The sequence below is a fragment of the Ixodes scapularis genome, unplaced genomic scaffold (genome assembly GCF_016920785.2).
Source record: "Ixodes scapularis isolate PalLabHiFi unplaced genomic scaffold, ASM1692078v2 PGA_scaffold3__209_contigs__length_174095766, whole genome shotgun sequence".
NCBI lineage: Eukaryota > Metazoa > Arthropoda > Arachnida > Ixodida > Ixodidae > Ixodes > Ixodes scapularis.
The window spans coordinates 14585566-14607141 of record NW_024609868.1 but is presented as its reverse complement, the minus strand read 5'-3'; the positions used below and the strand labels follow the sequence as shown (position 1 = coordinate 14607141).

At 46.0% G+C, this 21576-nt stretch overlaps 2 protein-coding genes across 2 annotated transcripts; one reads left to right on the top strand and one right to left on the bottom strand.

The window, feature by feature from the left end:
- Positions 1-1525: 1525 nt before the first annotated feature.
- LOC8052660 (lipase member I-like) lies at positions 1526-14266 on the top strand. Its single transcript, XM_029991820.2, has 7 exons — positions 1526-1574; positions 2235-2401; positions 3076-3195; positions 3910-4224; positions 7991-8243; positions 10117-10314; positions 13993-14266. The coding sequence occupies exons 1-7, from the start codon at positions 1526-1528 to the stop codon at positions 14223-14225; spliced, it is 1335 nt and encodes a 444-aa protein (XP_029847680.2). The 3' UTR covers positions 14226-14266.
- Positions 14267-17139: 2873 nt separating this feature from the next.
- LOC8029768 (membrane metallo-endopeptidase-like 1) lies at positions 17140-19044 on the bottom strand. Its single transcript, XM_002407373.3, has one exon. It carries the CDS (start codon positions 19042-19044, stop codon positions 17140-17142), a length of 1905 nt encoding a protein of 634 aa, XP_002407417.3.
- Positions 19045-21576: the final 2532 nt, after the last annotated feature.

The following is a 21576-nucleotide window of genomic DNA, read 5'->3' as shown; positions in this document are numbered from 1 at the left end:
ACACACACACACACACACACACACACACAAACAAATAGGAGTCTCAAAAAGGGCCGTAGAAATTGTTCGGGAGAGAGAGAGGAGGTGATGGTGGTGAAGAATGGGGATATTCCTTTCCCCGAATATTGTATTATAACTCTCTGGAATGCTATGGTGGTTCGGGGCTGGGGCGATACCCCCCGCTTCCACCCTTATGCCCCTTGCCCCCTCTTTCGACGCAACTGGGGGAGGGGGCTGAATCCCCCCCTCCCCATCCTCCTGTTTCGACGACCCTGCTTAGAGGTGTTCCAATGAGCAATGACGAGGAACAGCACAGCCTGCAATTTTCGAAATAACGGTTCAAGAGATTCTGGAATTAAAACGGCTCGCGTTCCATGAACTGAAGAGTGGCCATGACAGACTTTCAAGCGAAAGACTCGTGCCAGGTCACGTATATAGTGTGCGGGCGCGTTCAGTGACGTCATTTTATAGTTGATACTTTTGACGATGGAGTCAGGATTATCAGTTGTGAACGGCAAATTTGATGGTGCGCGTTCAAATCGACGATGTCAAGTTTAGTGTTTTTGTGTTCTGGAAGCATAACCGCCAATATTGACAACCTGACATTACTTTAATTTCCTTATTTTCGTTGATAAACATACTTAATCCCAAACTTACTGATCTTCGAATGTCTACCATAAATTGATTTTATCCCGCCGATGAAGGGACAACTGCCCGGAGGCGAAATTCGCCCGAAAGTGGACAACGGTAGTCGGCTGGTTGTGGCCTAGCCACGTCGGGCTACACTTTGGCCAGATGATAAATCAAAAGAACGGCAGGGACGCTTCTAGTAAATTCTGCTTTATCGGTGGAAATAAGAACGATACCAGACTATCAACTTCGACCGTGTTGATTTTAAAATGCGATTCCCAAGCATTCATCGTGCTTTTTAGAGACCATCAAACATGACGGTCGCAGCTGATAATCTTTGTTGTGACGTCACACGTATGAGCCACGGTCGTCTCCGCGCGCTTTCCTAGTGCTGCTCTTGTTGGGTGCCTAGGGAGGCGTAGGGATTTTTCGTCCCCTCAACAAAAAACGTCACGAAGACAGACGGATCTGTGCGTTTGTGAGAAAAGAAAACTTCGCAGCAATCTTTCGGCTCCTCCCCCCACTATGTCATAACACAAAGAATACTTTTGTTGACGAGTTTAGCGACCCTGAAGTCATTTGGGATGCAAGCGGCAGTTCATGTGGCCATAGCCATGTGCGCGACTGCTGAGCTCGTGCTGACGACGAGCTTCTACAGTTCTTTTGCAGCGCGCTTTCCACACCATCAAGATTACATGCCTAGCAGCTTAGTAGCGTGAGCTCGTTCTGAGCATCCGCTCAAAACATCGCCCTCAAATATGGCGTCAAGTGAATACCCGCTATATCTTGTAATTTGTCGAACTGGAACAGCGAAACTGATTGATCATTGAGCAGGCAGACCATTGAATGTACACGTCTCCATTTCCCCTTCACTTCCCACTTTATGCAGAAGGATATGAAGACACAACCCAGCCTTGATACCGACACATTCGTCTGCACTTTTTGTGAGTATACAAAGCACTGAAGCATGCATGCGTAGTATACGCACCACGCAGACGGTTCGCTCATGCCTAGTCACAGGCTTACCATGGTTTTACCCGAATCTTGCATGAAAATTATCTCTAATTTAAGAAACAAAATGGAAAGATTTCAGTTGAGGTCTCAATACTTCATTATCCCGATATTTTCAAAAGGCTGAACAACCTCAATCACAAAAACAATAGCATAGTGCAGCTATGTTTTATCAAAGATTTATATCCCGAGGTCGCCCGGTGCAGCCGCTACTATTTCAAAGATTTCCGGCAGCAGCTACAATAAAAAATATACAGGGATTTAAAAATTAATTTACTCAACCTCACGAAAATTAAGCCCACTCAATTAGTACAAAAAATCTTCAATTGGTTTATTAACAGCTTTTAAATTGTGGCCAGTCACAGAGGAATCACAAGTCCTGGCTTCGTTAGACTGTGAAACCTAGATTTTTCAGTCACATAAAATTCCTGCTTCACTGTAATGGAGCAGGCTCTCAGTATCAATCCGCGCCTGCAGAAACGATCTATAAAGCTCCGAACAATTCAGAGTGTAATGGGCAGGTACGTGCATGACGGACACCCCATTAAAACGCCACGTGTCTCGGCAATATTGATTTCCGACGTGCTTTGCAGTGGCGACTTTGGTGGGTTGCCTCCTGGTGTTGTCTTCAGAGGCGCACGGCGACCAAAGCCTGGTTGGAGCTCACAGAATGATCTCGAATACTGGGCGGACGACTCACAAAAGAGCACGTCGGATGGACCTCGCGCAAAGCATATTTCTAGCCAGCGAGGCCGTCAAGGTACATTTCTGAAGTCTACATAGCGTTTTCGTGTACAGTTTGACTTCTTCCACATGTGTGCTGTTTAGTTACAAAGGCTATTGATAGTTGATTTGGCCTCTACGTGCGTTTCCCCTCCGCCTATAGTATAATATCAGGCAGACAAAATATACGACAATAAGGGAACTTGAAATTCTCTGGTAGTCAGCTCGAAGAAATTCGGATTTCACGCTGTTTTGAAATACTAAATTTGGTTTCGCTTCTTTGATGTAGTAGGTTATCAATATGTCGCAAGAGCAATCTTGCAAGTATAAATCATTCAATCGTTTTTTTTTTCCCGCTATCACTGGTTACTTATAATTTTGTTTTGTAGAGATACATTCTGAAATCGGGGAATCTAGAAAAAGAAAAACAGAATGGCATATCTTTATTGACGCTATTTCTTTGAAAAAGAAGTAATATTCTGGAGGACCGCTTGTTTACGGGACAGTGTTTTACTCTGCACATGCAGTACCTATAAAATGAAAGAAAATGACATGCACCATATATTTTCAAGGTAACGTTGATGAAAGTCGGCCTCCGTGTGGGCCGATTCAGATGTCTCTGCAGCCCTGAACTCGAAGTTCTGGAAGGAATGTTTGTCGCTGCTACGCACACTCTAAAACGATTTTTTTTAAATTTCAATTTGCTTACAGTTTGCGAACGTGCACCTGGCAAATGAAATGTGGGAGAACTCTTCTCGAGTACCTCTGGATGTATTACTGGCTTCTGGCACTTCGTTTGCGGACAACAATGTTAAAAATTTATTCCTCGAGGTGCGTCATTTCACACGTAATAAATATCACGGACTCTTTCCATTTTGTGATGTAAATTTAAGGATCATACAAAACTATGAGAATATAACAATTCTTAAGTAGTAGTGTGCCACGTGTAATGATTGTTTTAGTGTGAAGATTGTATCGTTTTCTTCGATGACGGATCACAAGAGCTATTGTTTGTTTTCGACAACTACTAAGCTTCCTAGTAATTAAACCTCAAATGCTTATATTTTCACGGGAGAAAGTGATTAGTCACCGTGCTTACGCGAGCCTCAGGCAAACCTGGTTATCAACCGAGTTTTTAACTGTCAGGCAGCGCCGTCAGAAGTCTCTTCGTGGAACTGTAGTCTTTTGCGCGTTCGCTATTACCAACTAAACCAATGATGCACAATGAACGCAGTTTAATCTTACGTTATTTTGTTTGTTTTTTTGTGCGTGATTGATAGCAAACTTTTAAAGACGACGATCGCCATGACGATGCACTTTTGGCGCTGCTCGATTGATCCATCGAATTGTGGCATTGACAAGTGGTCGGACTTGATGTTGATGTGAAAAAGGAGTCTGGTCTGCTGGAATCTGTGTGTGCATGCAGGACAAACTTTCTTATCAAAATTCAGTGTTCCGCTCGAACTTTCGCGCTCGCATGAATAGACAGGCTCATATGTCGAGATCGAATTCACCGCATCGCGTGCTCTTTTTCATTCGTTCTAGGAATTGAACTGGATAGTGTCCAAACGTCAAAACGACACTGCCTGCTACCCGGGCCTGGGTTGCTTCAGACGAAGTACCAGGCTTGTGCACCCAATAGGGCTTCCGGATGCGCCAGAGTTTATCAACACTCTTTTCTGGCTTTACTCCCGAATCAACCTGGGCTGCCCACAGTTGCTTGACTACAGAACAGTGTCTGGGTTTCGTCTGCTCAAGCAGTTTGCGACACCCAAGGACCTCGTGATTTTGATTCACGGGTTTGGACAGCATTCCCAGAAACCCTGGGTCACGGAGGTCAAGGACGCTCTTCTACGTCAGGTATACCCTTTCTTCTGAATCAAGCGGGGCGATAGAGCGGAAACGTAAACTGAAGTTAGGATTGAAGTAACCTCACTTAGAAATCGGCAATGTATGTGTCAAGTATTGTAAAGAGGCAATAATGTTTGACAATTCCTAGAACACGTTCTGGGGGTATGTTTTTGTTATTTGCGTCTGCGCTCTGTTTTATATTCATATTTTAATATGAAAATATCCTCCGCAAAAGGCGAAAAGTGAAACAGGTGCACAAACCTCTCTGTATACAGGGTGCGACCATAAGGACTATCACATTTGGCACACCTTGCAAAATTCAAACTCCTAACGTACATACCTGAAATTGGCCACATGAACGTAGTTTCGGCAAAATTTTTATTTCTATTTTTTTCTTTTAGAGCTCAAGTCTGAGGTGTTAAAATATTAAAAATAAGGTCAAAACGGAGGCCGTGGATTTCCTATGCCCTATACCGGATGTTCTTCGTCTGTACATTGGTTTCCCAGCTTGCTCTCAGGTAGTCATACAGTCTAAACTCATTATAACAGACCTGGTTACAAGAGACATTTGGATATAACATACCGATTTGTGAAGTTTGGTTGGTTTTCATCTATGTACCATTGACTCAACTTCATATCTGCATACAACATACTCCTTTTACAACAGACCGAAATCTTGGTCAAAATCAAGGTCTGTTATAACGAGCTTAGACTGTAGTTCATAGATTTCGTTTAAAGTATTAATTATCACAATTATCTTGCTTATCGCCATCCTCTGCTATTGGTTTTAGCGTTTTGGCGTTCAGGCGGACATAGGAAATACACGGCGGCGGATTTTGCTTTATTTTGAATATTTCGCTACTACAGGATTGAGCTCTAAAAAGATTAGACATAAAACCTCTTGCAAAACTACGTCCGTTTGCCCAATGTCACATATATACGTTTGAAATTCGAATTTTGCTAGGCGTTCTAAATGCGTTAGTCTTTACGGCTGTATCATGTACTCCTTCCAAGATACGCTGCGTGTGCGTGGCTTCTCGAACAAACGCATTAAACGATAAAAAATAGTGCATGCTTCAATATTAAAACATACGTTACGAGTCACTTTTATATTACTTGTTTCTTATATTATCACAGAATACGCGAGCCTTAATTTGCTTACTAGCAGCGCGATAATCGTCGCTCTACCTGTTGCTTCCTCCGGCTGTACTTTTTCGTTCATGGACAGAGAGCACCCAATATTTAATACGTTATATTGGTTTCTTAGGCGCCCATGCAATTTTGATTCATTTCTCTGTATCACTCCGCCGACCTCTTTGTGACATTAATACTCGTGTCATCCTTGGATGTATTTAAAATTCACATGCTGCCCGAATAACTTAATGTTTGGTGTTTTCTACTATTCGCCCTGCATTTTTATTCCAGAAAACCTTTTCAGTCTTTGCTTCCTCCTCCAGCTGTATCGACAGAGACGTGATGGCAAAGCGTTGATACGATAGTCGGTGACAGGTTAAAGGGGAAGCTCCTCTCACCCCTTTCGACTTTAGTGGAACGAATGCTGGAAAGTAGACGACCTCCTCTCCAGTGGTCGTTCTGCTAAAGTGGAAAGGGGTGCGGGAAGTTTCCTTTAAACTCTCAACCTATCACCGACTAGAGAAAGATTAAAAAGAAAACAGACGCAGGCGATACAGATTGAAGCCTCATTCGAGATAAAAGGTAGAAACAAAAGTAGCTTCAACTTAAACGTCAACTTTATTGTTTCTCTCTGCAGGAAAGACGGGGAGAAAGAAAAACAAGCAGACTGTTGTCGCTTGACAGAGTTTCTCCTCCGCACCAGAAACGAGAGAAACTATTTTACATACTAGTGACCCGTAGAACAAGGTTTACATGGGATCAAAACACACAACATTAAACAGAAAAAAAAAAAAAAAATCTGACGTACATTACGAACATTTTTTGCAGGTCGGAGGTCCCATCAAGAATAGGCACAAATAACACTAGAGAAACAATGAACGAACATCCTTTCTGCTCAAACTCATCAAATCCGTGCTCAATCTATGTGTTTCGTTTATAACATTAGGCAACGAGTACTGCAACATCTGGAGGCCGCAGCCTGTTCTCGAGCGAGGCGTTGAACTAGTGTGCCTCAATGCCCTTCTGTTTAGGGTGATGCCATCGTTTGTAGTACCCGATGCCGACAGCACGCGCCCACAGGGAAAATACAAAGAAATCGCAGGAAACAAAATGTCGCCGTAACACAGTCAGCGCCACGAGCGCGTGCAGGGACACGCCCTTTCACGCGCTTCAGAACAAAAAATAAAAATAAGCGTTCGAAACAAAATGGCCAGATGTCATCACCCCAAGCAAAGCGCACATGAAGGCGCCCTACGTTGAACATGTGTCAACACAACAACCTGCATAAGCAGGCACTCTCCGCCTCATATTGGCGATGGATAGAAACACAAGTTGATTTTGCCTTACAGACGTCTGATATGTAAGAAGAAGTGTAGAATTATAATGCTCTGGAATTGGAACTATATGAAGGTTTTTGAAAAGTTATAATGTGTGAGCGTTGAACTCCACATTGCACATAATTCGAATTATTCTCTTCTGGAGAATATCCCGACGATGCCGTGCTCGAATCACGGCACACTTAGAGCGACGGTCCGCAACACCATCGCTGGACAGAGACCCTCTCGAAGGCCCGGAACCAAAACTTTCGAGCATCGGCCTAAGTAACCAACGTCAACGGGTCTTCGTCTTCCTCTTTCTCTAACATCGAGAAACGCTGATGCTGCAAAGCCATAAACCTCCGTGCCAATGACAGGGGCTGTTGGACCTCGTTTTCATTGATGCCGACAGCCACCTTTAATCACACTAGGATCCCGCAGGTGACGCAAGGTCATACGTCACCGCGGGCATAAGCGGGACCCTCGGACTCGTGCGGCGGAGACATTCGGGACTTACCTTCCAACGATACCATTGAATCATGTCCCATGAAAACATCGTCATCGTATATCCCAAACCCGGTTTCCAGCCTGTCCGTCCCTCAGCCTTTAACAAGCTACACCATTTAGTGACTATGGTCACTGACAGTTTTAGGAACGCAGGGCTTATTATGTTCACGCTTCTTGCTTGGGTGTTCATATATCGTCTGGTGCCGCAATCCTATCGGCTCCAATAATAATATGCCTGAAACCACACCCTGCGTTTCTTAAGCATTCAATCACTATAGTGATCCGTCATCACATCATTCAATACCCACGGCCACTACCTTTGTTTTAGAGCGTAGCTTTTAGTCACCCCTTCCGGCTTCAGCGGCGTCCCGTCGCCGTCGACGAACGCCGTTCAAGCCGCTCCCATAACGCCGCTCAAGCCGTTCCCATAAAGACGTCACACGTGTCGTCACGAGGGTCACGGGTGACGTCACTAGGGTCACGGGTGGCGTCACTAGGGTCACTCGTGAAGGTCACGACGAAGGTCGCGACCTTCACAGTGAAGGTCACGACTTTCACGAGGCCTTCACGAGTGACGTCACAAGAGTCGCTAGGGTCACGAGTGACGTCGCGAGAGAGAATGGAAAAGTGGGAGGAGGAGAGGAGGAGACTGAGAGGAGGGGGAGGGGAGGAGAAGAGGGTACGGAGGAGGAGGAGGGGCATACCCTCTCCGTACCCTCCCCTCCTCCTCCTCAATAGCTGCGCTCTAATTGGGCATTACAGGGCATTGTAAACATCTTTAATTTTTTTTCTCTGACTGCTATTCTTTTTTCCAAAAGGTGGATTGCAATGTCCTCGTTGCGGACTGGCGCAAAGGGGCGCGGAAGCCACACTACCTGGCCGCCGTAGCCAACACTGCGATGGTGGCGAGGCAGTTGTTTGTGTTGGTGAGAAACCTGAAGCGGAAGTTTCCCGACACGGTAACACCGTCCAGATTGCACCTGGTCGGTTTCAGCATCGGTGCACACGTGGCCGGTTTCTTTGGAAGGTACTTCAAGAAGAGGACCGGGGAACTCATTGGAAGGATCACGGGTGAGGGGCAGCTGCTTGTACTGAAATGACGAAGTTGAGAGAAGAAGGGAGAACTCGAGGTATACGTGCAGGGTCTGGCGTTTCGAACGCCAGACCCTGCACGAAGAGCAGACGATGCTCTTCTCCGACGGGAGGGAAACAGAAAACAGAGGCAAAGACAGTCAGAATTTGCGTCTACTCATGAATCACCTAATCAGAGCTCGCTCTGACGCACACGCGCACTCCCCATCTCCTTCTATCTCTCTCTTTCTCTCTGAATTTCTTTCTCACTGTCTCTCCGTATAATGTCACAGTGGGTGGTCTGGTCTTGAGTGCTCAAGTAATGACCGACGACCGACGACTGCTTTTCCCGCAGTTCTTATGCCTGCAGAGGACAACTGGGGCTCGGTATCAATTAGAAATGAGGATAGATTTATAACTCTAAAGGGACACTGACACCCCCCCCCCCTCACACACACACACAATTTTTTTTTCAATCGATCTAATATGGTTTTAGAAGACTAACCAATCAATATATCACTATATATCGCGCATATTTTTAATAATGTAAAAAGAAAAGAAAAAAAAAACGCAACTGCTTGAAACCGTAACTGAAAGATGAGTACGGGGTTAATGGCCGCGACATGTGGACTGGGGAGGAGGGAGAAATGTAGAGGAGAGAGTTGCCCGAAGTCACGTAACTACACCAGACCACTTTTTTTTTTTTTTTTTCGGTTGTGCAAAGAGGACAAAAACGCGCGAACGTCAACCACAATGTGCTTGGCGTTTGCGCGTTTTTTTTTTTTTTATGCTCTTATACCAATTTGTGGGCGTAAGATGAGTGATGTCTTCAACCAGCAGAAGGGGCGATGTCTCGGCGACGTCTTCGTGCGAATCAGCTTGGTGGTCGGGCGTGTCCCAAGGAATAAATCCGAACTGTTTTGATCAGTAAAACATTTCTCTTTTGGATCTAGACAGGTTTGCCGATACCGCGAATGACAGTTCTAAAGTAAAGGTTCCACGCCCGTCGTCCGCTGCCATCGCTAGCCCGCATCGTCCAGCGGTCCATCCCGCGACTCTAGCGATGACGCCATGTTGAGAACTACGCAGTAGATGTACTTCTGGTACTCTGCAATTTTTTTTTCTTTTTCAATTAACGTGTCTGCAGCTTTTTAAAAAGCACGAAAAATGGGTTTCGTTTTTTTTTAATATATTGAGTGTGCGTTTTCGATTACCCACGACTTTGATTATATTTGGTACGTGTGTCTGGACGTCACTTGACCGCGAAGAAGAGAGTGAGTGCGACTGAAACCGGCCAGTTCACGATCGGCAATTTTCGGGAGGAAAAAAAAAAAAAAAACGAATTTAGAGCCGCAAATTCTGTTTCGGGAAGCTGGGCTCTCATATGTCATTTACAGATAAAAACTTTGGCAAGCGTAAATACACTGTCAGTGTCCCTCTAAGCACAGCCATGGCGAGTCAATACAGGGACTTTGTTGTGTCCGACTTCATCCCCTTATAACTTGTGAGAATACGTATACTATTACAAAAAGTTGTTGATTTCGTTTCAAATAGCATACCAAATACCAAGTTGTGCTTTTGGCGTTCTCGAAGTTATATGTTTTGTTAATTGACGTCTCCCATGACCTGAGTGAGAAAAGCGCAACGATGGCCATCTCATGAACACATGATTCCTTTTAAAGCACAGACTTTAAGATTCAGTAATGCCGTGGTCCAGTACAATGCATATATTTGACAGAAGTTTAGACCGCGCCTCGTTCTGTTTTGGCTTCTCTCGGGTCACCTGGGAATTTGAAAGTCGTTCGCGCGTCGCGACGTCAGTCCTTTTTTCTAAGAACACGGTTCAGTCACGTTTTAACGGCCGATCACGCAGCACTGGACGCGACAGGACCGCTGTTTGAGGACACGAGCGTTCACGTTTCCCGGAAGGACGCCGAGTTTGTGGACGCCATCCACACCAGCGGAGGGTCCAGCATCCTGGAGGGGGAGCTCGGCACGGACAGGCCTTTCGGGCACGTCGACTTCTACCCGAACGGGGGCAGGAGGCAGCCGGGTTGCCCTTCGGTGAGCGGTAAGCTCTCGAAATCAATCATCGCCACCAGAAAGCTTCCAAAGCCGGGGGGTCAGACTGCTCGGACATCACACAGAAGACACAGAGTTTGTCTGCAGAGACGATGAGAGAATAATCCGCCTCAAGCGTCTCTGAAGCACGTGTGCTTCATACATATCTGCAAACAGTTTTTGCATGGCCGATGGGGCCGTCATGCAAGTAAGACCTCAGCCAGTGTCTGTCTTTTGTATGGTGTATGAGCAGTGTGGGCGCGGCTTAAGAAATCTAGCGCGCCTACTTTCTATCCAAAGCACTTGGGAGATTCAGTCGCCACAATCTACGGAAAGATCTCAGCGAATGACGCGGCTAAAATTATCCTTAGATAAGAAAATCAAAGACGTTTACAAATTCCTGTAATGCGAAATAAGAGCGCAGCTGTTGAGGTATATTGGGATTTTGCGATACACCTCGTCCCCCTCCCCTCCTCCTCTCCTCCCCTCTTTCTTCCGTTCTCCTTCCCCACTTAATTTAGTTGGAAAATTGACGCCACGTAACCTCAACACCCAATTCAGCATCCCCCCTCAATTTAGAGAGGCAAATGACGTCACGTAACTTCGTGTCGACCCATGAACAAATTCAGTATCTCTCCTCGATTTAGCGGGAAACTTGATGTCACGTGACCCCAACACCAATTCGGTTCCCCGCTAAATATAGCGGGGAAACTCAATTGGTGTTGAGGTCATGTGACGTCAGTTTTACCGCTAAATTAAGCGGGGAAACTGAATGCGCAGTGTTGCATTATGGGACGTCACAGACCTACACGCCGATTCAGTTTCTCCGCTAAATTTAGCGGGAAATCGAATTGGTGCGTAGGTCTCTGACGTCCCATAATGCAACGTGCGCGGTTACCCCGACGGCGACGGCGACGCCGCTATACGCGGAAACGGACGGCTAAAAAACTGCGCTCTGAGAAAAATATAAATAAATAAACTGTCGCTTTGCGATACTGGGCATGTCGTTCCACATGCTTCGTCGTGCTCACTGTCACAAAGCAGTCTGCATTTTTTTTTTTTTAGGTCTGAATTTACTTTAGTTACGTCATTAACTGAGCTTTCTTCGTATATTGCAGCGATTTGCTCTCTCAAGTGCTTTGCGAGAAAGCAGATGCACCGGATATTTCTAGAATAATATACGGCAAGCGAGTGTTCCAAAATGCGTCTCTTTTCACGCATCGGAACGCAAAGAAGAGCATATATGACAACGTGGAAAACGCGTAGAGAAGGCGCGATGACGAGGCAACCAAGCGCGCACCGTCGTTGGTTGAGCTCGGGGAGAAACAAAATCACGCCGGCCGGACTGGAAGCGCGCGCTCTCTTTCTCTTCTTACGGCCTTTGCAATCGCCCGGGAGTCAATGGCATTTTTTCTCCGTATGTAGTTCACTTGCTTGCCGCCAGAGGCGCAACCACCTCACCCCACTTAACCCCACTCGGAGAGTCTTTTCGAGCTGCTTTGCGCTGGTGTTCGAGCTTCGTAGGTTGTTGTTTTGACAACGGTTTATTGAACTTCACTCCAATTTAAGTGACTTTACCGACAGGCAGTGTCGTCAGCAAACTGCGTTCCCCTGTGACATATACGCAACCTCTGTACTGACCCGAAAAAACTGAAAGAGCCTTGCGCTCCATCTCCATTCGTGACATACTCTGGTCTGGTGTCCGTCGGTGGCTATCTGGTGAAACTCATTAGTGAGTTTGGGTGCGACACCCGTGTTATGCTGTCGCGTGCCAAGCTATCTCCTTGAATTGGTAGCCACGCTTAATACGAAGCACAGATTTCCCGGTGACTTTTCGTAACGTAACGTAAGAAAAGGAAGACCAGCGGATCTGTTCAATGTGGTGCCTTTATGTGCGCTTTGCTTATAGGGTGGAGACATCTGGCCATTTTCTCCTCACTTTTACATTTATTTTTTGTTCAGAAGCGCGTGAAAGAGCGTGTCCCTGCACGCGTCTGTGGCGCTGACAGTGCTATGGCGAAATTTTGTTTTCGTCGATTTCTTTGTATTTTCCCTGTGAGCGCGTGCTGTCGGCATCGGGTACTAAAAAGGGTAGCATCACTCTAAACAGAAGGTCATTGAGGCACCCTAATTCAACGGTAAGTAATGGCCGGCCGCAAGTCGGCAGGCCAGAGTGGAAAGGCTGCCGCCATCTATGAGCGACGGCGGCAACCAGATACGTAGCTTGCCGCCGTCGCTCATAGATGGCGGTAGGTGTCCAGAGTTCGGTGTCTTCACTTCTTTGCGGGGGACACGATCCTGGGGAAACTAGCCCTTAACAGCTCCGTTGTAAAACGGGTCTGTGTGAACGAGTCACTGGACCTGGGAAAGTAGCGCCATTGCCTTCCCACCTGCTAGACCAACACAACCAAATCTCTCAGGGTGATTGGCTCATCGCTGTCGGTTGCCATGGTGATCGCCACCCTTTCTAGGCTTCGAAGCTTCGAAGGGGTCGTTAAGACCAGTCGCACCAGGATCGCTATGAAGCATCATCGTACTGAAAGCGTTCCTCGGCTCATTTGAGCGTCTTTGGCACTGTGTAAGCAATAAACTTATCACTCATGCTCAATTACCCGGACCTCTTACAATTATGTTGCTCTTCGTGCGTTTCAAGATAGTAAAAGATTTTTTTCAATGCCTCCAAGCACTGACTTTGCATGTCATGGCGGTACGAAGATGTACGGCATCAGACGCGGCGTCGGTGCGGGGGGCATTGAAAAATAATTTTACTGCCTTGAAACACGCAAGAAGAGCAACATAAATGTAAGAGATCTGGGGAAATAAGCATGAGTGATGAATTTATTGCATGCACACTGCCAAAGACGCTCAAATTAGCCGAGGAACGCTTTCAGTACGCTGATGCTCCATAGCGATTTTGGTGCGACTGGTTTTGACGACCCTTTCGAAGCTTCAAAACTTTCAGAGGGTCCAAAATGGCGATCACCATGGCAACCGACAGCCATGAACCAATCACCTTAAAGGATTAGTCGTCTGTATGTTATATTTGTTTATGTCGGGCTAGCAGGTGGGGAAGGCAATGGCTCCAATTTTCAAGATCCAGTAACTTTAGGTACAATGTATTTAGTATAAATTAAAAAAGGAACAGTGCATATTAGTACAGTAAATTAACTCATAGTTATACAATATCACAATATTTGAGTGTTATGACCAGTGTACTATATCGCTGACTTCAATTTTGGCCAAATATATATTTGTTCACGCGCATCATTCGTCAAGGTCCTTCCGTACATCGCGGTGTGTTCTACAGGTAAGTAGACGCACGGGCATTCTTCGAAATATACTTCTGCCCTCGTCATTCGCCGAGCCTTTTAGGTGATGGCTATGCCGCAACCAACGAATCCTCGCCGCTGTGGAGACCGTTTGACGCCATCTTGGACAATATTTTTTTTTTAATATAATGTATTTGCATATATAAAAAGACGAACGTTTGATTTCAGCAAGATCTTACCACCGTCTATTCTTTCTTTTTTTTTTGTTCCTGTAATTGATAGAAGTAATAGTGAGGCTCACAAAGATCATAGCTCCGATGCAAGAACTTACTGCGCTGAAAAAGTGTGATGTTCTCGTGTTGTGTCTGAACATGCCAAATATATCCTTGATTCTACGCTGCACTTGACTTGTCCTCCAGGCGTGATGTGCCACCACAAGCGAGCCCCGGTCCTGTTCCTCGAGTCCCTACAGGACACGGGTTGCAGATTCAAGTCTCACGCGTGCATCGGGGGTCGAGAATTCTTCTTGAAGAACCAGTGCGCCCCTGGCGGACGCCGGCAGGGAGAGATGGGCTACCAGAGCCGGAACTCACTCGGTCGGGGAATGCAACTTCTGAGGACCCGAGCCACCTCCCCTTACTGCCAGCAGTGACATCGCGGAGCCAGCTGTGGCGACACTCAACCTTCGGTGAAACATTTACACAAGCGTGATCATGCTGATGAAGAGCAAGGAGCACAGATTGTATAGACCCTTTTCTTTGGAATCGCCACCAGGCGGTACTCCAGTCTTTGACGTCCCAAGGAACTCCCGGTTCATGAAAAAGAATGAACAGAGCCCACCTTAACACTGCTGCTTGAAACGTCGATGAAACATCTAACCTCCACCTATCCAGACGGAAGCCGAAAGAACCAAGAAATGCGAGATCCGTTCACATGTTTGGAATATTCTTGTAAACCAACGTGTATCTCAAACTCCGCTGTCCGTGTCGCATTGATGCTTTCTAGCACAGGTAACATAAGCAAGCTCGACAGTCTCACAAAGACGGAGCGACCGCAAGTCACTCGGTACGCCAAGCAGCGGTTCATGTTCTTACACATGCCAAAGGGTCTATACTGAGCACAAAGCGCAGTTCGGAGCCCAGCTGCTTCCTCATGCATCGGCTCCTTCCGCAGTTGCTCTCCTACGCTATCCTGCCCCCCCCCTCCCCCCCCCCCCCCCAAAAAAAAAAAAAAGAAAATAGTACAGTCTGAGCTTAGTTTGCCTCGACGGGTGACTTGTCTCCCAGCTGTAGATAAGAAATTTAACCAGTGCAGTACAACCGCCAGCCTGGGGTCTTTAACATGCACCCCGCAGTAGTGATACACGACCGCACGACGGTACGATGCTCATCCAGATCGAAACGGGCAGGGGTGCTAACAATTACCTTTGGCCGCGGTTTTTATTCCCGTGGGGGAGCTTCTTATGTTTCGCGCTTATGGCTTATGGCTCGCGTTTCAAGAATCGCCCTGTATAAATACGACACAACATGTTATTATATTCCACAATACTGCCAACCCGGTTAAGGGCCAAGCCAGGAGTAGACATTTACAAGCATGCACATACGTTCCTACACATGATAATGGATAGTCGTATGTGAACGGTATAAATGAAGTAAACAGCTGTCTTAAATACGATGCACACTCCGTAGCCAATAGACCGATCTCACTAAGCGTTCGGCGCATGCATGACACCGCCATAACTTTAGTTCGCAAGACGCAGACGGCCGTGTTTGCAAGGCTCGTGCCGTTTCGTGCTCCACACGCGCAGAGCTCCAGCGAGGTTGTCGCGTGTGCAGAAAGACTAAAGTTCCCTCGATGCATTGCGGCAGCGGTGGCGTAGTCAAACTGGCTGGTGAGATCGGTCTGCTGTTCTGAGTCAACATCAATTTTATTATTTATATTAGATTATAAGGGAAGATGTTTTATAATATGATGAACGAGAACTATTGCATCGAACGAAATGCTTTCGCCGGTGGGCTCAGCGCAGTACATGAATAAAATGGCGGTCATAGCGCACGAAACGACGGGGAATAAGTTACAGCATGTAATATAGTGGTATCTAGAACAGACATAGAAACTCAAACAGTTAGCCAGTTTCCGCCCCCTTCACTGAAAGAAACGAAATTGCACTGCCTTGCCGCATAATTCTTATATCCGCGATGAACATACTAAGTAAGCATAGTTGAATCACCCGGAGCTTGGTCTAATCACTAATGAACATGACTGAGACGCGCAGCCTGCAGATGGCCAACAAGGCGAAGTGTCGCCCTACGCATCCCCAGTAGGCGGGCTCGAATCACTGCCGAGGTGCCCGAAATTTTACGGGGGCTCATTTTAGAGACGGTGCCAAGGAATCGAGATTTCGGTTGCACTCCAAGAGATTTAAAGGTAGTCGAAACTAATCCTCAGTCCCCCCTTGGGACGTGCCAGATGCTCTTGCTTGTTTTGGCACGCAGTGATGTGATTGCTGCGCCATTTGAGCCAAAACTGCGCCAACATACCTATACTCTACTGCATCCTGCTACATTTTACCAAAATGTGAGAAATTTGCGCCAACATTGAGCCAAACATTATTATCACTTTAAAGGGATACTGAAGCGAACATTTCAGTGTCTATAATAAATGGCGCACTATCTTTCCGTGAGTCAGCAGCCGCCGATGTGCGCGAGCACACGCAACGAAATTGACGTCATCATATCCCCCATTCACGCTTAATAAGCGTGAATGGGGGATATGATAAGGTCAATTTGTAAGGATGCTATTCTCCCATTCTTTCGTGTGCACCGGAGGTCCACCCTTGTCAAATTGCCCTCCGAGAAGGGGGGAGGGGGGGGGGGGGGTTCACCTTGTTTGGGGGGAGGGGGGGCGGCTGCCCCCATCGCCCCCCCCCCCCCCCCCTTGGATCCGCTACTGATCTGACAGCGTGACACTCCGGCTTTTGTGACGTCATTTGTTGCCACTTCCGGCACCAGCTGCGGTACACCATTCGAAGACGCGTTACCGGCATGGTATTTTGGCCGAAACGAAATCACCGGTTGCCGGATTTCGATGCTCGGGTGTAGCGGTTCAGGTGCATGTTACTCCATCGGCGCTTTCCTTTATGGACGAAATATCGGTAAATTTTGGTTATTTCGCCATAAGCAGGAGCGGTGTATTTTGTTGGGTTGGAGCAGGTGAGAGGACTGGCGGGGCTTGTTTTTACAATAATTTGAAAGCTTAAATAGCATGCTGCGCGCATCTAGTTTAATTTGTGACTCGTGAGCAACAATTTTCAAATTTGAACCGTTCATTGCGGCTATCGGTCTAACACTCTCATGGCGATCTCCTGCTATGTTTCGTAATAGCGCGGAGAAACAAGTAACACGTCAGTGGAGAAGTTAGAATATGTATTTATGATATTTTACATGCATACGTTTGAAGCATATTAATCGGTGCTTTCTTTTTTATTTTTATTTCTGCAGTTTAGCTTGAACTTCCAAATTAAAGAGGGTAAAATTGCCTCAGAATACTCCGTGGACACGCAGCTTCTACCAAACCCTACACCTCTGTTTGGGATTCAGGGGTGCTCCATTGCGGCACCCGAAAGCCCGTGCAAACTGGGGCATGTTGCGAACAGCAAAGTTGCAGCGACGCTGCTCCAGGGACTTTGCCTTTCGTGTGTGCGGTTTAGAGGCGCACGTGTAGAAGCAACGGCTGATGAAGAACAGCTGGTCTCTGGTGAAATCTTCGAGTCCGCCAACACGGACCAAAGACCTTGACGCGGCTGCCTTGTAAGCCATAAACAATGCTTGGGACGCCATCGAGTCGTACAGGAACAATCGCCACTCGGCGTCCCTTGTGCCCGAGCTATCGGCAGTCTCGGCATGACAGGACAAGTTGGCGACTGCAATACTTTTAGACCAGTCCAGAAAAGCTTCGTTTCCTTCGGCGATTTTGCCATTGCCGATGAAGGAGCGCACAACTTCGTGGGACAGGATAGATCCGAGTGCGCCATAGTTAATTTCTGGAGAATTCTCAGAATGAAAAAGTGGCTCTAGCATGGAAGCTGCGGTTACGTGCATAGTGTTGGGAGCTTGGTAAAAGGATCCGATGGAGACGCTGTCGAAATCGGGGTAACTTGGCTTTCGCGCCTTACGCGTGACGGTCCTAATGAACTGCAAAGCATAGGCCTTCGATGCGGCCAGGAACGACGCCAGGAACGGGCCCCGAATGTTCTTGTATCTCTTAAAGTGCTCGTTGATAATTCTAGAGCTGTCTTTTTTTGTGAAAGGGTAACCAAAGTTAAAGCGTAGTGTCTTAACTATTTTCGTAAGTTCAACTTTGGTGTATGAACTACTGGGGTAATGTAATCTTATGATACTGCTCACAATATGGTCCTGAATATTTTTTGCCATAGCCTGGATTCCATACACCCTCTTTCTGTCCATCACGGAAATCATGAACGGCAAGATCACGGCATCCTTGTACAAATACATTGTGGTGGCGTAGCAGAAATCTTTTGTTTGGCTCTTGGACTCGGTATGCAGAAGTCCGGAGATAGACGCCAATTGTCGGCCCACCTCCCAGATCAAATAAACTTTTGCTTCGAACGAACTCAAGTTAGAGGCGGTTTTATGAAATACCAAAAACTCCTTGGTGAGGAAGTTGACAGCGTAATTGCCAATTAGGCGGCCATTACTATGCTTCTTTAAAGGTCTCGTCCAATTCTCGGCGTAGTGACGTGCTAAGTCTGCATAGTCAGGCGACAGCTCAGTGCTCCATGTATCAAATACTTTCGCCTCAGCGGCTTTTACAGCACTGATAAGCCCGTCTGTTTCATTGTAATTAACAGTAGTAGAGGCTCGAAGGACCTCCCGAACCAGATGGTTGTACTCGCCCCCGTTCGCGACGTACCACCACCGTATCTCTCTCCAGCGAGCCATCTCAGTGCTTGGAATCAGATGCAGAACTGTCAGTTTATCATCGTCAGCTGACAATCCCCGGCTAGCGACCCCTAGTCCAAAGAACACTTGTATGTTGTACCGGAGAACAAGCATCAGTGACCTGTCCAAAAGATCGCATGTGTACTCGTCCTTCAAGGAGAGCTTGGCCTTTTTCATAAAGCTGATGAGCTCATCGCGGTTTCCCTTTTTGTTAATCCTTAGTGTTCTGGAAACGCAGCTGTCGTAGAACCTGCGGGCTTTATGTCTTGCAGATTTACGATGCTCTCTCGTTGCGCTGACCTCCATGAACTGTTTATGGACCTTGCGGGAGACCCAACTGTTCACACTGTCTATGACGTTAGTCTTTCTGGGATGACCAAATCCGTTGCAAACGTAGCTGTAGAAGTCTCGGCAAGGGTCTTTCTGGGTGTTCACCGACTGCAGGTACAGATGAACCACCATTTCTTTCGCGCGTTTAGGAAGATGGCTGCTGGCATTCTCGTCAGCCATAGATGTAGTCGTGCGTGTCTCCCTCTTGGCGTTGGTTGAATGGACGTTTTTCCAGTAGAAAAATACTAATGTGGTCGAAATGGTCAAAAGAGAAATTACTAAGACTGAACACTTGCAGACATTGCAGAGTGTAATGAGGGCGCAGCACCCGCCGCACTTGCAGCAGCCCTTGGTACATTTCTTCCAGCGCGACTTTTCTTCCGCTTCCTTCGTTCGTCTCTGCAAGAAGTGCGAGTGTGCGAAAAGATAAGAAACAAGGACATCAGGTCAATCATTAAAAAAAAACAATGTAGAGGTACAAAAAAGTAGTTTGGCTTGTGATCCTTGCTGCTAACGAGTGAAACAATTAAAGAGAAACTTACGTTGATATTTGTAGCACAAGAACGATCATGCATTTTTCCAGGGTTGTTGTACCATAAAAACGATCTCTGTAAAAAAAAACAAAAAAAAAACGGTGCAAGAAATAAATGTGGTTATAAAACACAATTTTCACAAAATAAACAAATATCTAACAATACACACTTTTTTTTTTCTTAATTGAATAAGTAACACGAAGTGTTGTACAGTCATTTTGAACGAACACATAGTAGACTTCGTACGTGTGCTCACACCACAAAATGTTGTACTCGAGTGCTCGGTATATTATTAATTTAATACACCGCTTTCTTTGAAAAAGAAAGAAATATATAGAGAAACGTGTTAAGAACTCAGCAAAGTCTCAGAAGAGGCAAGATATATTAAAATATAATCAATCAATGTGTTCTATTGACTGTGCATGGGCTCTTAGTCGCTGTAATAACTAAAGGGCGTGGCTACATCGGCCATGACTACTATGAATGGATGTAACTATAGGATACAAGCTGCCACATATCGGCTGTTTTGCAACGTGAATATAAACATCTATTTTTGCGCATAAGACGCTTCAACTAACACGAACTTGGCGTTGTTGCCCCGGGGACGTTTGGACCAATCTCAAACAGGTGAATTGAGCAAGTTTGTTAATAATGAAGGGGTCATAATTGTAATAAGTACTACAGGGTGAGATCAAGAAAAATGAAACCGATTTTTTTCGGCCCGCAAAAATAAACTACGCACCGCAGAAAGCTGAAACTCCGTGAGAGTGTGACGCCAGTGGTGGTGATAAAATCCGAAAGTTTGAGCACATGATATTACCAGAAAAAAAAAAAAATCGTTTAGCCTTTCCAGTTTCCACTCTGGTGAAGAAGGAAGAGCAACGGAGCTGTACTGTGTGCCGCCATCTATGAGCGACGGCGGCAAACAGACAACCGACAAGCCGGTTGTCTGGTTGCCGTTGTCGCTCATAGATGGCGGTAGCTGTCCAGAGGGTTGTGTCGAGATTTATTTGTGCACGGACACGAAACTAGGGAAACTAGCCCTTAACAGCTCCGCTGCAAAATTCCATGAGCAGATGTCAACCTAAGCCTAATATTCAACAAATTGAAATTTGAGATTGTTGGAGCGTGTAGCTATTATGTCGGTGTAAAACCTTGAGCAAGAAAGAAAGTTATGTTGTATTCAAGTTTCTTCACTGAAATAAATCCTGCAGGCGCCCCCAATTTCAATTAACGGCATGATGCAAATTAGGCTCAGCTGGACGCCTGCTATTAATTCTTTTCTCTAATTTTTTTAATTTCAATAGCGTGTGCTCACACTCGCATTTTATCACCACCGCTATGCGTCACTTTCTCATGGCAAAATTACTTTTAAAAAGTCATTAAATTACATTACTAAATACTTTCTAAAAAACTTCAAAAATGTAATTTAAGTACATTACAAATTACTACAGACTAAAAGTAATGACATTACATTACAGTTACTTTGACATTACTTTTGAAAACCTTGAGGCAGTAATTCGTCCTCATTTTATTTACTGTATATGTACCAAAACTCAGACCTTCCTGTCTACACCTCAACAGCCTTATGCGCCTCAACGTGAAACATACTAAACAGTAGTTTTGCTGGCGCACACAACTTAAGTGTTAAATATGACGAATAGTTTTTTTAGACGTGAAACAAAGACATTAGATTAATCGGTTTCGCTGTTCATTCAACGGTGAAGGTCCTTACTAAAAGGGTGATATGTTTCCGTCTTCCTGATATATACGAAGTTATAGTCCATGTCAGTCCATGGGAGCTCGTTCTTACAAGGCGTCATCACGTGAAATGTTTCCCTTCTCCCTCGGACGCAGTATAATCCTATCGTCCCAAGCGCACTAGTTGACATATTCCCGGTCATTCCCCTCAAGCAGTATTGTTCCGAAACACCCGAAGAGCCCAAGTTTTTGCGCATTGCCACACAAAGGAGCTGGATAATTGCTAAGCAGAAGCGTCGCCAGTTGAGGAAAGGAATGAAGCGAGCTTCCTAAATTGTGTACTTTCCCAACATACAGGTGGCGATATTAGCTTGTAGGCTTTTTCCCAAATAAGTTCCCAAGGGAAGGCAGCGAGGCATACCGCGAGCGACACTTGCTTTGCTCGAGGACGCACGAAAAGTTCTGGGGCCTTGACAAG

Coding starts and splice junctions, on each gene's coding strand:
- LOC8052660 (XM_029991820.2), top strand. CDS start 1,526: ATGAAGACACAACCCAGCCTTGATACCGACACATTCGTCTGCACTTTT. Junction 4,225..7,990: donor AGGACGCTCTTCTACGTCAG/GTATACCCTTTC, acceptor TTTTTCCAAAAG/GTGGATTGCAATGTCCTCGT. Junction 10,315..13,992: donor GGGTTGCCCTTCGGTGAGCG/GTAAGCTCTCGA, acceptor CTTGTCCTCCAG/GCGTGATGTGCCACCACAAG.
- LOC8029768 (XM_002407373.3), bottom strand. CDS start 19,044: ATGGCTGACGAGAATGCCAGCAGCCATCTTCCTAAACGCGCGAAAGAA.